Here is an 18,342-nt window from a genome sequence, read left to right as displayed (position 1 = left end):
AGATATGCGCAATAATCGATAAACCAAATTTGAAGCCATTTGGTAGTCTAGAAATATAATATTTATTGAGTGTCTTGAGAAGTGAATGCAGATGTTTTTATACATATTGTTTTTCGACAAGTAGAAATTCAACAAATTCATTACTTTTCATAAATAAGTATATTCAACGTAAAAAATTAGAGGATTTGAGCGCTCATGACATACTTAAAATGGAACTGTAAACATTTTTTTACGTTTTCTGTAATTATAACTTGCTGGAGAGCGCTTGAACACCCCTATTAACATTTAACAAGATGTACCTATATAAAATACCACAAATATTGAATGCTTAAATTAATTTGAAATCTTGCAATTGAGGAAATTTAATAGTTTGTTATTTTAATCAAAAATACAAATAGGTACAGGTAGGTACATTCTGCTCACGCCTCTGTGTGTAATAGAAGTCTTTGAAAAATCAACAAAAACATTAATTTAAAAAAAATGGAAATGCACTACCAAATAACATAGGTAATTCAATGTTTTCATATAGAGCTCAAAAGTATGCTTATTTTTTTAATTTACATATTTGTTTTTCTATCAATGACATGAAATGCTCACAAAAAGATACAGACTAGAATTCCTCTTATAATTACCAACTAATGGATTCTATCATCCAAACTACTTGGTAGGTAGGTACCTTCGATTCTCATATTTTTGTTACTAAATAAGTATGTATATAGGTAGGTAGTTAATTTGCCTAAATATCTAACAAGTGTGTTTCTCTTTGCATGTTACAAAGAACAGACAACAAATTATACAATATAGGACGTAGGTCTAGGTATATAAAATAGCATCGTAACATCAACTTGTACATTCAGATTAAAATCCATGTCCGACGTTGTGTTTCACACCCCACGAGAAATGCGCATGATGGTTGGTTTTCGCGTACGTCCTTACAGGTCCGGCTGCGCCCTCGTGATGTTCTCTTCGAGATACTCTTGGCACATGTGGTAAGTTATTATAATTAGAAGTTTTGGCTGGTTGCATTCCACCTGAAATTTAAATAATGTTTCACAAAATTAGAAGCTATAGTAAAGTACCTAGCTAGATAGATTGTTCTCACTATCATCCGTAAAAATTACTGGGGTCATTCCATGCCAAATCGGCGGATTTTTGCACGAGGGTCGAGGGGTCTTCGATATTTTTCGAAATCAAATCATGTTTAGGTGTTTAGGAGGTCATCAAACGATGACGAATGGCGCAAACTGGACATTTTTTCGATTTTTTTTTGGCGGAGCTGTGGGGCTTCAAAGTTTTCCAAAATGGGTGAAAATGGAAAATTTCAGTTGCAAATTGTTTGAACTTTTTTTCAAATTGAAGGGCGGTTTTCCAAAAGTGGATAAGTCAACTTTTTTGAAAATTGAGTTTTTCACGCCATTGTGATCTATAGGTCGTATCTCACCTATTTAATGCCTAACCTACCCACAATACCTATTTATCTACGCACAATCCAGCTTTTCTGTAAGTTGCGGATTGCAATCGTTTTTCCAAAACGTGATAAGTCATAATTACTTCGTTTTCGTTACTTTTATAGCCAAAATAGAGCTGCCAATATGGTTTTTTTAATAGGTAGTACTGTAATATGTACTATATTTTCGTTTTTATTTTATTGCCAAAATGCAGATGAATTTTTTTAAAATGATAGTGCTGTAGATAAATACTTAATTTTTGTCAATTTTATCGCCAAAATGGAGGTAAACATTTTTTTTTCAATCAAAAATTTGTTTTTCGTAAATTTATTGCCAAAATAGTGGTAAGATTTTTTTAAAATCAAAAATCTTTTTTTTCAATTTATAGTGTTGTAATAGGTAGTCTACTTAATTTTTGTTTAAAATACAGGTAAAATTTTTTGTAATCAATTTTTTTGGTCATATACTTTTGTATTGTGAATTAGAGTTGACTTACATTGATTTGCAACACTGGTTCTATCATATAAATGAAAACATGAAAAATCGTTTTTCCAAAAAGCGATAAGTCAGTTTACTTTTTCTGCCGCAGAAGCGCTGCAAACTTGAGTTACACCACAAAACCAACACGTACGTGTTGAGGTAGATCCAATACAACATGCAGGATAGGTGGCATACTCCAAGTGCATCGCGCCTTGGAATGGGCACTAAAAACATCATTTATCTCGAAATCATAATTTTTGACTTATCGCTTTTTGGAAAACCGCCCTTCAATTGTAGTACTTCGAGAGGGTAATCGACGAATGTGACGAATGATGTCAAAATCAGTGTTGCCACTTTCAAAATCCTAAAAAATCTATTTAAAAACTAATAATTTAAATACAGTATGATACAAAAGTGGGCAGGTGGCTTTTATTTCTATGGAGAAAGAGCTAGGTAGAGAGATGAATAAAGCGACGTTGAGTAGGGAAAAATAAGAGCTTTCAAAAGCGACCTTGAAAATTTCCGGCCCATGCACAGGGTGCCCACAAATTAAGAAACCGCTTTGGTCAAAAATCCAAACCAGTTTTTATTACTAAGGCGGCAAAAACGTGCCATGAATTTTTTGAAACCGGGTCATTAATTTGCAACCAGTTAACAAAAAATACCCAAAAATTTTAGATAAAGAAAAAAGCTTGAAACAAAAGTTGTAGAGCCAGAGCGTGAAAGATTACACAATTCTGTCTACCTACTCACATTTTGAAACTGGTTTATTGGTTCGCATTTAGCAACCAGTTTTTGACAATCACCTAGAAGTTGAAGGTAGAGAAATAAGCTTGAAACAAAAGTTGTGGGGCGTGAAAAATTACACAATTCTCTTCAATCACATTTTGAAATCGGTTCATTTCATTGGTTTGCATTTAGCAACCAGTTTTTGACAATCACATAAAAATTAAAGATAGACAAAAAAGCTTGAAACAAAAGTTGTAGATAGTGAAAAAAGTTTGAAACAAAAATTATGGGGCATGAAAAATTACAAAATTCTGTTCAATCACAATTTGAAACCGGTTCATTGGTGTGCATTTAGAACCCGTTAATGACAATCACATAAAAATTGAAAATAGAGAAAAAAGCTTGAGACAAAAGTTGTAGATAGTGAAAAATGTTTGAAACAAAAGTTGTGGGGCATGAAAAATTACAAAATTCTGTCCAATCACATTTTGAAACCAGTTCATTGGTTTGCATTTAGCAACCAGTTTTTGACAATCACATAAAAATTGAAGATAGACAAAAAAGCTTGAACAAAAGTTGTAGGTAGTGAAAAAAGTTTGAAATCAAAGTTGTGGGGCATAAAAAATTACAAAATTCTGTTCAATCACATTTTGAAACCGGTTCATTAGTTTGCATTTAGCAACCAGTTTTTGACAATAACCTAAAAATTGAAGGTAGAGAAAAAAGCTTGAAACAAAAGTCGTAGAGTGTAAAAAATTGAACCATTTTTGCTGATCATATTTTGAAACCGGTCCATCAAAGGTTACCTGGTTGCAAGTTGATAAGCCATTTTCAAAATCCAATCTGCAAAAATGGTTTAATTTTTCACGTTCTACAGTCTAAAACGTTTGTTTCAAGCTTTTATCTTCATCTTCAATGTGCAGGTGATTTTCAGAAACTGGTTGCTAACTGGGAACCAATGAACCGGTTTCAAAATGTGATTGAACAGAATTGTGTAATTTTTTTTCATGCCCCAGTACTTTTGTTTCAAGCTTTTTATCTCCAAATTTTAGGTACCCAATTTTTGATAACTGGTTGCAAATTAATAAACCGGTTTCAAAATCTGATCTGCAAAAATGGTTCAATTTTTCACGCTCTACAACTTTTGTTTCAAGATTATTTCTCTACCTCCAACTTTTAGGTGATTGTCAAAAACTGGTTGCTAAATGCGAAACAATAAACCGGTTTCAAAATGTGAGTAGGTAGACAGAATTGTGTAATTTTTCACGCTCTGGCTCTACAACTTTTTTTGTTTCAAGCTTTTTTCTCTATCTACAATTTTTGGGTATTTTTTGTTAACTGGTTGCAAAATAATGAACCGGTTTCAAAAAATTCATATCACGTTTTTGTCGCCTTAATGTCATTTTTAGAAAAAAATCATTTTTGTCGTCCTTTTTCTCAGTTATAAAATTTCTTTCCCCCTCAACCCCCCCCCCAAATGTTCGTCTCTCTACACATTGGCAAATACTATCAACTAACAATACTGGCAACTCCATTTAAAATACATTGGGCGTTTTTGTCGCAACAAGGGCGCTATCTGAGCGACTTGGCAAGTAACAGTAATTAATAGGCATTTATGTCAAGGGCTGTGATTGGTCGATTTAAATCTCGCGGATATCAGTAGTACCACACAACACACACAACAAACTAAAAAAACGAACTGATAAAACATCATTATCCCGCAAAATTCAATTCAACCAATCAGAATGCTTCTAATAGGATTTAGTTACTTGCCTGGCCGCTAGGAGGATTAAACATCATTTTTCAACAGAGTTGCCAGTATTGTTAGTTGATAGTATTTGACATTGGTAAAATATCTAAAAAATGCAAAAATTTTCATTTTTTAGGTTTCTCATGGTATTTTTGCAATAAATGCCAAACTTGTAATTTTTTTTCTCGAAAATGAAAAAAAATGCCAGTCCATTTTTTTGAAATGTTATCTTACATGAAAAGGACTAAAATTGAGAATTTTTTCAGAATTTTTACTCGCAGACATCGTGGTTATATTTAAATTATAAGTTCTTAAATAGATTTTTTTAGGTTTTTGAAAGTGGCAGCACTGATTTCGACATCACTCGTCGATTAAAGCTCTTTAATACAAGTATGGAAATAGATTATGCTCTCAAGAAAGTCTTAGCATTTTACGTATGTATTACGTACTGCGCATGGCAGGTTGGTGTCGTCACGCGGTGTAGGTGGGTGGAGCAACCAATGGGGTGCAACGTTGTACGTGAACAGCTGATTTGATGCTTGCTCGCGCACTGCGCAGTACGTAAAACTTACGTAAAATCCTATGACTTTCTTAAGAGTATAATCTATTTCCATACTTGTATTAAAGAGCTTTAGTCGATTACCCTCTCAAAGTACTTCAAAATTCTATACCCCGTACAACCGGAACAATTTGCAACTGGAATTTTCCATTTTCGGCCATTTTGGAAAAATTTGAAGCCCCACAGCTCGGCCAAAAAAATCGAAAAAATGTCCGGTTTGCGTCATTTGTCATCGTTTGATGACCTTTACACATGATCTGATTTCGAAAAAAAAAAATCGAAGACCCCTCGTGCAAAAATCCGCCGATTTGGCGTGGAATGACTCAATTTTAATTCAAATTTTTCGTAATTTTTATCTTATTGACTATTATAGATTTAGTGAATGTGGTGTGCTGTTGAAGGATTCAAAATTCCTCCAAATACTCTAATCATGACCTACCATTATACTATTTTGGTAAAGTACAATATCTCATGCAAATAAATGTGAAGTATATTAGGTACCGTTGACTAAAATATTTACTCTACGTATAGGTAGGTAATGATAATCTGAATCGAGAACACAAAATCGTACCTGTTATCTCCTCGATAGATGTTGTCTTACCGACCATTTGAAATGACCATTTTTGTCAGTTTTGACGAATGAATACTGCACAGGTCCGGTTTTGAATTTGCTTTTTGATTCGTATAACGGTTCTTCAACTTCTTCCTCGTGTTCCTCTTCTTGGTCGACTTGCCTTTTGCTTTGGAAATGCCTAACGTTTTCGTTGGCGGGAAAAAACGAGTGATCTGAGACGGTTCCTTGCGGTAGAAAGGAATCAAATTGCGAAGTGAGCGGAGTATCCAATGCATAATTCTGGTTATTTACGTTGTTACCAGGGAATTGGTAAATTTGATCGCTGTTTAGCTGGGTGCTGGGAAACTGCTGTAAATTTTGCCCATTATTAAATCCATTTTGTTGATAATTGATCGTATTTTGGTGGTTATTGTTATTAGGTGGTATGGTCGGTAGGAAAGGCGCCGAAGTTGTCGGTATAAAGTTATTGACTTGTTTTTGAGTTCCCCAAATTACATCAGTTTGATCGCTATTGGAAGAAATTTGACTTTGCACTGAGATTTGATTATTGGATGCTGGTAAAGGATTTTGTTGCGTGAATTGTACTACGTTCGAAGGGACAAATTGGTTGTTTGCAGTAGGCTGTGGGGAATTAAACTGATTGAAATTGTTTTGCTGCGGAGATGTGAATTGATTAGGCAAGAATTGGCTATTCGATTGGAACTGATTGTTTGGCTGATCGAATTGATTCGGCTGAATAAATTGATCGGTGTTTGAACTGAATTGGGTACTCGGAGGTGATAACGTATCACTAGGGGTTAAAAAGTTACTATTAGGTGGAGAAAAGTTACTCGGAGGTGAAACGGTATTCGGTGATTCGAGATTATTCGATGACGATGGGACAAGATTCACTTTTTTAAACCTATTTCCGTTTATCGTATCGTATTCGTTTCGTGCTGTTTCAGCATGCGGAGGAGCTAAAATATCATTCGCATCGAAACCAACATCCCATTTACCTTGGCTGGCTTGATCAGAACTAATGGGATCGCTTTTAACGAAATTGCTACTGCTTTTGAATTGATTGGTGGGATTTTTGAACTGAGTAACGCTGTTTAATTCCCTGCTCAATGAACTTGATTCTTTGTTTTGAATAAATTGGTTTATACTCGACGTTTGTGTTGGACTAGAAATCGAAAGACTAGGAGCATTTTGAAAAGTTAAACTTTGCACCGAATCAGCGCCGATATTTGGGGCAGGGATGTTTATATGGTTTGAGAAACTGCTCGTCCCCGGTGATGAAGGGAATTGATTTTGTATCGGTTGGAATGAATTTACGGTGTCAGATGACGATGTTGCAGTCACGTCGAAAAAATTATCGATGTTTTGCAAATTTGCAGAAGGGTCTTGGAAATTCAACGAAGTGAACTGCGCGTTCGGATTTGGCGGCAGTAGATAATCTACCAATGTGTCTGAACTGGAAAAATCCAAGTTATTTGGTCGGAATTGTTGATCGCTGCTGGATTGAGTAGGTCCAACGATCGGTGTGAATACGCCGGTGTCTTGAGTCACAAGCTTGGCTATTGTGGCTGCTGGATGCGATTGTCGTCGTAATCTTGAATATGGTGTGACTGAAAAAGAAGATAACCAACACCTTACAACTATCTACGTGATTTATAGTTCCGATTTATGGGAACTTTTTCACCTCCAGTAGGTAGGTATATGTATGCTAAACTCCACTTGTATGTGGGTTTGTTTTCTAACGTGCTTTAACTCTCTAAATGTGTGGGTTTCTGATTTTAAAAATTTATAATGGCGTCTGAAAATAGTCTAAGGGGTAGGTTATCAGTGTAATAAGTTAATCAAATTCATTTTCTTCCTTCTTAGAAAAATTTGGACCTTGATGCTTCGAAATTGGGCGCTTCGACACTTCAGGTTTATACGAATACTTTTTCCTGAAACGTCCCCATCCTCCCCTAACTGCACTTGGAAAAATCACCAATTTTCAATGAAATTACGAAAAATACTATTTTTTAGCAAATTTTCCCCTTTGCATCCCCCTCCTGGGCCCCATTCGGGTTTCGAACCAAAATGAATTCTGGAACCCAAAAAACGTACATATCGATACCCCACTTGACTTTTTCAAAAATTTGTCTCTTTGCACCCCCCTCCTAAGGCTCCATTCGGGTTTCGAACCAAAATAACCACAAAAATGAATTCTGGAACACAAAAAACGTGCATATCGATACCCCACTTGACTTTTTCAAAAAATTTCCTGTTTGCACCCTCCTCCCCCCTCAACCTCTCCGGGGGTCCCATTCGGGTTTCGAACCAAATTAACGTGAAAAATGAATTCTGGAGCCCAAAAAACGTACATATCAATACCCCACTTTACCCCACTCGACTTTTTAAAAAAATTACCCCTTTGCACCTCCCCCTCTCCCCTCTCCCATGGCCCCATTTGGAGTCCGAACCTAAATAACATCAAAAATGAATTTATCGCCTCAAAATACCCCTGTATCAAAATGATTGACGTCAGAATTTGCATTCATTTCTGAAATATGATTTTTGATACCCTAAAAAATGAATTTATCCCACTGTGGAGCGATCATTCGCGAACGAATCGATTCATTTACTCAATTTCTGATGAATCATTCACGAACGAATTGATTTGTATAAGTGACTCGTTCACGAATGAATCGATTTATTCACTTAATTTCTGATGAATCATTCGCGAACGAAGTGATTCGTAAAAGTGACTCGTTCGCGAACGAATCGATTCATTTACTCAATTTCTGATGAATCATTCGCGAACAAATTGATCTGTATAAGTGACTCGTTCGCAAACGAATCGATTCATTCTCTCAATTTTCGATGAATCATTCCCGAACGAAACGAAACGAATTGATCTGTATAAGTGACTCGTTCGCGAATGAATCGTTTTATTTCACTCAATTTCTGATGAATCATTCGCGAACGAACTGATTCGTATAAGTGACTCGTTCGCGAATGAATCGATTCATTTACGCAATTTCTGACGAATCATTCGCGAACGAATCGGTTCATTTACTCAATTTCTAATAAATCATTTGCGAACGAATTGATTCGTATAAGTGACTCGTTCGCGAACAAATCAATTCATTTACTCAATTTTTGATGAATCATTCGCGAACGAATTGATTCGTATAAGTGACTCGTTCGCGAGTGAATCGATTCATTTACTCAATTTCTGATGAATTGATTCGTATAAATGACTCGTTCGCGAACGAATCGATTCATTTACTCAATTTTTGATGAATCATTCGCGAACGAAACGAAACGAATTGATCTGTATAAGTGACTCGTTCGTGAATGAATCGTTTCATTCACTCAATTTCTGATGAATCATTCACGAACGAACTGATTCGTATAAGTGGCTCGTTCGCGAACGAATCGATTCATTTACTCAATTTCTAATGAATCATTCGCAAACGAATCGATTCGTTTACTCAATTTTTGATGAATCATTCGTGAACGAAACGAAATGAATTGATTTGTATAAGTGACTCGTTCGCGAATGAATCGATTCATTCACTCAATTTCTGATGAATCATTCGCGAACGAACTGATTCGTATAAGCGACTCGTTCGCGAACGAATCGATTCATTCACTCAATGTCTGATGAATCATGTTAAAAAACGAAACTTTTCGGCAATTATTCGCAAAAATTCATATTTTATGGTACAAAAACGAGACTTTGTTGTAATTCATGAAAATATGAGTTTTTTTACGTTTGTCAAAAAAGCGAAAACTTTGCATAATTTCTGGAAGAAATGGGATTTTTTGGAATTTTTTACCAAAAAAGGCAATTTGTTAGTCATTTAAATAAATAAGCATAGCATAACTTTCTGTAAATTTTTGAATTTCTTGCGTAGGGTGTGTTGATTTATTAGCAATTGACAAAAAAAATATACTTATTTCGCAAATTTTGCTGAAAAAGTGTGATTTTTAGTCAATTTTTCTTATAAAGTGAGACTTTGGAATTTTTTTTTTTTTTTCAACTACAAATTGTAGCCATTTCAAAACAGCGTGAATTCTTCAATTTTTAGCAAAACGCGCTTGTACCTACTTTGACAATTTTAGCAAGAGAAAGGCTTTTTGGAAATTTTGGTAAAAAAAGGCGAGACTGTTGCAATTTTTGGCAACGAAGCAAGAATTTTTTGATTCCTGGTAACAAAAAAAAAAAAAAAAAAAAAAGCAATTTACGACAAAAAAGATACATAGACGATTTTGGCAAAAGAAAAGGATTTTTCGCAATTTTGTAAAAGGGTGAGACTTTTGATTAATTTTTGGGAAAATGAGATTTTTTGGATTTCTTTTTTACAAAAAAAAAAAAACAAAAAAAAATTGTTAGCCGTGTTGCTAAAAAGCAGAAGATTTTACTTAATCTGTGAAAAAATTTCAGTTTACACACAATTTTTGACATTACTTCCAAGATGGAATGCAGGCAGTTTTAATCAGTTTTATTATTGGAACCTCAAGAGGCTTTTTAGAAACTTCTGTTTTTCAAAAAATGTCACAAAATCTGTGCGAAATATTTTATGATTTTATTTGTCAAATTTTCATTTCGGGTCATCAGTAAGTATGTAGATGAAAAATAGCAACATTGAATCGCGAGTCCATTTGAGAACTGAATCGCTGATTTTGAATCGGATTCAACTTTTTGGTCGAATCGCCCAATCTCTGCTCAGGAGAGATTTTCATTACATAACGTTTAAAGTTTCCTTGTATGTACGATTTTCCGACGCCATTGATCCGAGAATGGGTGTTTATAGGAAAACTTACCTTTATTGATGGCATTTTCTTCCAAAATATAGAGTTTTGCGCAATTGCCTCGATCGAATATCGCTGTAGCTGCGACAATCACAACAAAGATCTAGAACAAAGGGAGATAATTATACGTAGGTAAGTTCAGATGATACTCGATAGAAGAAATATAGATACTTCGTGTTTCTAATTTTATACTTAACAATCTATAAAAGCGAACTTGTTTACATAAATTAATTTTTTATACAACAATGTAAGTAGGTACCTAACTATACTCATTCGGTGAAATTTTTTACCGACCTGTTTTGGTCAAAAGAATCGCCAAACTCGTTAAAACACGTTTAGATATGTTCCATTTCTCTAGTTCTTTTTATTTATCGATAATTATTTTCCTATAGGTACCTATCCGAACTCCGAAGTAACAATATTGGATGCATTGGTTAATGACCTTGCGACTTTTTTTTTCTAACGTGGAAGCGTACGACTTACGAGTTTGAGTATGATAATTATATAGGTTAGGGGGAAATCACCATCCACCTACGTTATGAATTCTTACAGGTATTAATTAATACGCGACGATTTAAAAATTGAATAATCGTTTGTCATTTTATGGAAAATACGCTCGAAATGGGACGTATTACTTATGAAAAAGAATAATTCTTATATACTTTCACTGAATTATCTTCCGCTAAATATGTCTACGGCTTGTTTTTTTTTCAATCATATTAACATATATTTGGGTTTTTAATATTTTAATAACAAAAAAAGTGCCTGATGAAGAAGTTATGCAAATTTATATATGTGTCGCCTTAATAACGAATAATGAGTTATGTAAGGTAGTAGGAGTGTAATAACAGGTAATTTGGGAATTTTAGGATTAGCTATATAGGAATGTCATCGACGTTAATTTAATGAAGTTAAATTTCAATATCGTAAAAAATGGTTAACATCTTAATTCTATTTTGTCATTATGTTGATTATGAAAATTTTATATAGGTTTTAATGATAAGAATTTCGTAATAATGAGAACTGCTTCGAGTCAGTTGGTGTATTTTTCAATCACTTGATGTACCTATTTGGGCCAAGATTCAAGATGTTATGATATTTTTCTAATGACAAGTGTTCTTCATGCTGTGCTTCGTTGATTTTATTTTAAAATTCTCATAAATTGATTATTAACTGCCCGATTATTTTTTATTAATTCCGAGAAAGTGGAAGAATTTATTTATAAGTAGGTACCTATTTTAAAATGAGTCATGAGCATAATTTTGTTCAATTTTCAATTTCGAAGTACAAAAATATCTATTTATTGGGTTACGTTATGAAGGAGTCCTGCCTATGATTTAAAGATATGATAGATTGAAACTTCAAAGTCAAAAAAATTTGGTCAGAAATTTGGAAAAAAATGAGGGTGCAGGTTTTTTTATAGACTTATTTCTGAAAATAATTGTTGAACTTTCGTATTATCGAGTAAGTACGTATCTAATTTCGTTTCTTTCAAATTAATTATTTGCTTTCATGGCCCCAGGGCCGTAGAGAGCCATTGAGAGCCTGGGGCAAAAAAATTAAGGGCCCAATGAAAAATTTTCACCTCACCCCCCCCCATCCAGTAGTTTTAAAAAAATGATTTTTATTTGTATAAAATGATGACAAGTAATGTGATTTTGATCTTGAAGAGTGTTTTGAAATTTAAAAACTGGGACATGAAGAGAAGCTGAAAATATTGCCAGAGCGGAGCGAGGGCGAAATTTTCTCGGGGAATTTACGTTTAAAAAATTGTGGTTTTTAACCATTTCAGACACGATTCACACAGAGTTGTCAGTTCATCACTAAACATTCTAAATTACCAATTGCCAACTTCTTAAGCTTTCTCAAAAAATTAGGGCCCTTTGGAAAACGAGGGCCCGGGGCAAATTGCCCCATTTGCCCCCCTTCTCTACGGCCCTGCATGGCCCCAGTTTGATTTTTTTAGAGTTTATTGAACGGTGCCTTTAAGCTTATTATTACAGTTAGATTTAGTCGGGGGCCCTCAAAAAGATAAATTGAAGCCCCCCCGATCATCCGAGTCCACTTTTTTCTTAAAGGGGAAGTCTAAGGAACATTTCTAGCCCTTGTCTTCAAAAAAAAGTGGCCCTACTTACAAAATGGCGGTCATTTTGATTGACAGGTCAGTCGAAATCGCAGATTTTGCGTTCCAACATACCTAAGACTTGCACGAAATTTTTTAAACCGTACAAAGGTAGATCGAAAGAGCAGGCAAAAATTCATCACTTGTCAAAATTTCAAGTGCAAAAGTGCCTTTTTCGATTTTTGGTGAATTTTTAAAAATCTAATTTAAGCCAAAAATAAGGGGAAAAATTAAAATTTTACCAAATTGACCCAGAAAGCTGAAATTTGGAATATACCCTATTTTCGACCTGCCAAATCGATTGGAAACTATTTCAGACCGTTTAGAGTACCTAGTTCTAGAGCCTCCAGCAGATTTTTGAAACTTGAAATGCCCACAAAATTTCATCAAATGGGGTTGGAAAGACGAAATTACCTCTGCACTCCAATTTTAACACCCTCTCAAGACAACTTCAGCTGGATTCAAGTCATTCTAGAGCCTCCAGTGACTTTTTGAAAGATTTCATGGCGTTTTTAGGAAAATTGAAATTTCCAAAAAGTAGCTGAAAGCTTCAACAACTCGAAACCAAAATACAGTCGACTTAATATTGTATGTATAATTGTATATTGAACTTAGTTTGCAGAGTAAATTTCGGCTTGCTAAATGCTAACCCCATTTGATAAACTGTTGTGAAAATTTCAAGTTTCAAAAATCTGGTGGAGACTCCAGTAATTTTCAAAAAGTCGCTGGAGGCTCCAAAATGACTTGAACCCACCTGAAATCGTCTTCAGAGGGTGTTAAAATTGCAGTGCAGAGTTTATTTCAGCACTCCATCTTCATCTGATGAAATTTTTGGGAAATTCAAGTTTCAAAAATCAACATGGAGGCTCCAGTAATTTTCAAAAACTCGCTGGAGGCTCCAAAACGACTTGAAATTCACCAGCAGTCGACTTCGTAGTGTATTGAAATTAGTTTACATGATAAATTTTGGCTTTCCAACTCCATTTGATGAAATTTTGTGGGAATTTTGAGTTTCAAAAATCTGCTGGATGCTCCAGAACTGCTCAAAACGGTTTGAAACAGTTGCCAATCGATTTGGCAGGTCAAAAATAGGGTATATTTCAAATTTCAGCTTTCTGGGTCAATTTAGTAAGATTTTGATTTTTTCCCTCATTTTTAGCCTGAATTTTATTTTCAAAAATTCACTAAAAATCGAAAAAGGCACTTTAGCTCTTGAAATTTTGACAAGTGATGAATTTTTACCTGCTCTTTTGATCTATCTTTGTACGGTTTGAAAAATTTCGTGCAAGTCCTATGTTGGAACGCATAATCTGCGATTTCTGCTGATCTGTGAATCAAAATGACCGCCATTTTGTAAGTAGGGCCACTTTTTTTTGAGGACAAGGGCTAGTAGAAATGTTCCTTAGGACTCCTCCTTTAAGAAAAAAGTTGTCTCGGAGGATCGCGGGGAGGCTGCAATTGATCCTTATGCCCCCCTTTCACTAATTAACATATTTTTACTGAAAAATTTCGAATTGTGATTTTACAAGATTGGTATGGGATAATATCTACTGCTTGCATTTTTGATTGATAAATTACATTATATTTAAAATGAAATGTTATTTCAAAAATTTAACGATTTTCAATTTTAATCATAGATTTTGGCCTCCTCCTTTTTGTGTAAAAGGATTTTAGGTATAATTTTGTTTAAAAATTTGGTATGCAATAAATTTTGAATCAGTTCCATTATTTTTCTCATAAAGAAATCTATCTCTAGCTTAGGTTGAAAAAAAAAAAAAAAAAATAGTAAGTAGGAACCTGGTTGACTTTTAAATTCAAATTTTTGCAAAAATGTATAGATTGACAGAGTGTAGGTGGCCCGCATCGTTATAAGTGGTCATTCTATTAAGGACCACTTAAAGGGATGCTTATTTTAGCTACCCCTTATACCGATAGGTATCGGAAACGTGTAGGTATCTTTTAAATAGAAAGAAATGTACAAATACCAGTGTATTTGTACATTTGACGTCACGAACGGCTGGATCCCCTTTACGAAGTAAAGACTATATCAATTACAGGGTTGACAGCCGCGATGACATTTACACCCCGAGATAGGAAAACAAGGCGATTAATTAACCAAATTTATTAGTAAGAATGCTCGCTTATTGACAGATAGCGGCATTTCTTTCATAATTAGCGCCTTAAGCCTTTTCCACACCTCTTTTTGAACATATTTCCTCGGGGGAGGGACCAGAAATTACCCTGTTTCTTACATATACTGAGATTCAAAGTATTCAGTATGAGAATAGGCATCGGATAGTGCACAATCTCGGTTCCTCGTCTCGAAAATAAGTGTTACGCGTTTTTACTTTAATATCATAGAAATTCTTATCATGGGATGAAGGAATAAAACTATGAGAACGAGTTCGCGTTCGAAGGTTTTTGCTTTTTCCCATCCTTTGATGGCTAATACTACTGTGATTTCCGCGATCTTCAGTCCGTTGATCTGCACCCCAATCAATAATATGTACCTTTTTGGGTGGTTTGCCATTGTACCGGTAATGAGCAAATCAAGCCAAGTCAAAGTGATACCTCGTTTAGTTAAGTGTCATCATTGCCTACAGTATTGGACAGGCCCAGACAAGCGATGACAAACGTGTACAGTTTTGGTGAGTAAGTTTGAATTAACTTACTTCAGCTGGCGACTTTAACTACAGCTACTCGCCAGTGGTGATAGAATAATTTGTAATCTTGAGGGATTTTGGGTTATTCTAATTTATTTATTTATTTCACGGCAATGGAGTGTAGACTAAATTACATCTTGTTCCTTTCGATTAATGTAAATGTATCTTTTCTAATCGTAGCTATATTTTGATATTTATAGATACGATTACAACAAGTGTTTAATTTATTGTAACATGACGTGAAAATGTATATACTCTTCCTTGAGGGGGCTCATAGGGAAATATTGATGTTTGTCTAAGGATCATGTATTTTTCTATGTAAATTACCCATCAATAAAATGTTTTTAATTTGTACTGAGAGTCTGAATAAGTTCTTTCCTCACTACATAATTATTGTACCTAGTATTTCTGCATAACTAATAAAAGCCTCTGAATGAGCTAGCCCAGGCAACTAACAACAACCAAGTCACATTCTCCCCCTTGAGAATGTGAAGAAAATTCTAATCGTCATAGGGAGTAGTGATTAACTATACCCATATTGACAGTTATGCCAGAAATGACTATGTCAAGATACCTACTTGATTGTTTTTTTAAAAACATTTAAGCATTTTTTAAAAATTTTATCATTACTTTCATATTTTATGATGTGTACCTACACTTATCATTTCTTTAAATTTTGTATTCCATCTTTAGTAAATTTTTCGTCTCAATTTTACAGCACAATGCACAAAAACTACTGTTTGGGTGATGAATTTTATGAAAATAAATTCCAAATTCTTAATAAAACACAAGGCACTTGATAAATACCGAATAAAAATACATTATTTCAACAGTATAAAAAGTAGGTACATACCCAGAATATTTTATTGCTGTATTTCATGATGAATAAAATTCGAAACTAATCAAATAAAAAATTATACACAAAAAAAATACGCGAAAAACAAACAAAAAATTTGCACTGGAATTAATATTCAAATAAATACAACACGTTGGTCGTAAAAAAAAACAAAAGTACACGTAAAACTCGTCAATTAGTTCACCTCGATTGTTGACAGTATGATTGTGAATGCGTTAATGATTAAAGTTACCTATCACTGTTATCCCAGCGACGACGAGAACTGCTTCATTCCTCAAACTGATTCATCCGATAATTGCTGTGAAAGGAACTGAAATTACTTTTTAATTTTATTTTCTCATTATGACCGCAGATTCTACTTTTGGTGGTATATGTTTAACGTGTAGGTGGGTATTTCGGGCGACAATAAATTTTACCACCTTCATTCGTGCTGGATACTTCCGTTTTTATTTTGTCGTATAAATGCTCTCGCGTTGAGATGCTCACATAACCTCGATGTCACGCACCGCTGCAAAAATATTGTGTAATAAACCGATGCGTCGATTTTCTATCAATTAGTAATTTTTTTTCACCAATTAATCCACGTAGATTCGGTTTCTACTGTACATTGGAAAGACCACACTTGAGAACTTGAAATGTAAGATGGAATATCACATACTGGGTACTTATTGCTTGTCTTATGCACTTTAATTATTTAAAAAGAGGGAATTCATCGCGCTCAATGGCCAGTGCTGAGAAAATCGGCTATTAAAAGATGTATTAATTTACATATAAGTATGCATAACAAAGCGTAGCTAAGTACTAAATTAAGAAAGAGAATGTGTACGAATGACTAACTGAATAAATCATCCGGATTTGCTTAAGTTTGAGGAAATGGATAAAATTGTGTGTAATTGTAACGAAGAGCGAATAAAATGTAAACAATACGTATTTCGGTAGATATCCTACTAAAAGATCATCATTCATCCGCGTAATTCTTTGAAATATTAGAGTCTTATGTAATCATGGTACATAATTTCGCTAATGTAGGTATCCATTTCGGTGCAATTATGTACATTCCCATTCTTTTGAGTAGGTATAGGTATATTTGCTAATAAAATAGTGCGCCAAAAATGTTTCCCTTCGTTATGGAAATGCAAACCAGAAACGATTGACAGTTTTATCATTTAATCGGCTCTATTCTATACTTAATGTTGTCTTAATATTTAGATTAACGTAGGCACCTAGTAAATTTCATGAGAAATTTTGACTGAATGATATAGATACAATAATGTAGCCTGGAACGTTATCTATGGGTTTTATCGTTGTAATCGTAAGTGTCGTTTCCTCATTTTAATAATTTTTTACCATGTTTTTAAACACGTTTTCACAATGCCTGGTAAAAATAATAATGAATCGTAAGTCAATCTTATAAAAAGTTACCAAAAAATTGTTCAGAATCTACCTCAAAATTAATAAGTAATTGCAGAAGATATCAATTTCATATTTACAAGTATAATTGCCCATTTTTTTCGGGTCAGAATTTTTCTAATAAAAAAAAAAAAAATGAATAGAAAAAGAATGAAGAAAAAATGTATAAAATTACGAAGATTGATTTTAAAAATGGAAAAAGCAGCACTTTTTAGACAAATTCTGACAAACGTTAGGATTTTTTGACAATTTTTGCAAAAGCTGTACTTGCAGAAGTTTTTTTTACAATACTAATCATTTTGACAAAAAATAGTTTTTTTTTAAATTACGAAAAAAATTAATTTTGACAATGATTCGGCGAAAAACAGGACTTTTTAGGATAATTTTGGCAAAAGCGAGAATTTTTGTAAATTTTGCCAACGGGATTTTTTGAACATTTTGGCAAAAAGCAGTAGTTTTTATAATCTTGACAAAAAAGGAACTTCTTTACAATTTTGAAATAAACGAGATTTTTTTGGCAATTTGGGCAAAAACAGAACTTTATTGCAGACTATTCTGGCAAAAAACATAACAAAGTACTTCTTAGGATAATTTTGGCAATAGCAGGAATTTTGTAATAATTTTTTCAAAAAAAAAAAACATCTGTACACTTTTGGCAAAAATGAGACTTTTTCGACAATTATTCTGGCGATAAGAAATTTTGAACATTTTGGCAATTTTTACAGACATTAAAAATTTTGCCGAAAATATAGGAATTTTTAAAATTTTGGCCAAGAGTATGTTTTTTTGTTCATTTTCATAAAAAATCAGGACTTTTTGATTACCTACGTCAGTAGAAAATGCATTTTTTGACAATTATTATGGCCAAAAACAGTGCTTTCAAAGGCGTATAATTTTGAAACCAAGCGTCCCACGAAAATTTCATGTAAACGAAATTATAGAGAATTTTATTTCTCTTTCAGA

General features: G+C 33.9%; 1 protein-coding gene across 1 annotated transcript; it reads right to left on the bottom strand.

The window, feature by feature from the left end:
* Window positions 1-333: 333 nt before the first annotated feature.
* On the bottom strand, window positions 334-16,533 carry LOC135849877 (CAR1 transcription factor-like). Its single transcript, XM_065370507.1, has 4 exons — window positions 15,967-16,533; window positions 10,341-10,431; window positions 5,538-7,147; window positions 334-1,031 (listed from the first exon to the last, which is right to left on the bottom strand). Exons 1-3 carry the CDS (start codon window positions 15,991-15,993, stop codon window positions 5,541-5,543), a joined length of 1,725 nt encoding a protein of 574 aa, XP_065226579.1. The 5' UTR covers window positions 15,994-16,533; the 3' UTR covers window positions 334-1,031; window positions 5,538-5,540.
* Window positions 16,534-18,342: the final 1,809 nt, after the last annotated feature.

Source organism: Planococcus citri, chromosome 1, assembly GCF_950023065.1.
Source record: "Planococcus citri chromosome 1, ihPlaCitr1.1, whole genome shotgun sequence".
In the NCBI taxonomy this organism is placed as follows: Eukaryota; Metazoa; Arthropoda; class Insecta; order Hemiptera; family Pseudococcidae; genus Planococcus; species Planococcus citri.
Note: the sequence above shows the minus strand (reverse complement) of the source record. Positions and strands in the feature narration are given on the sequence as shown.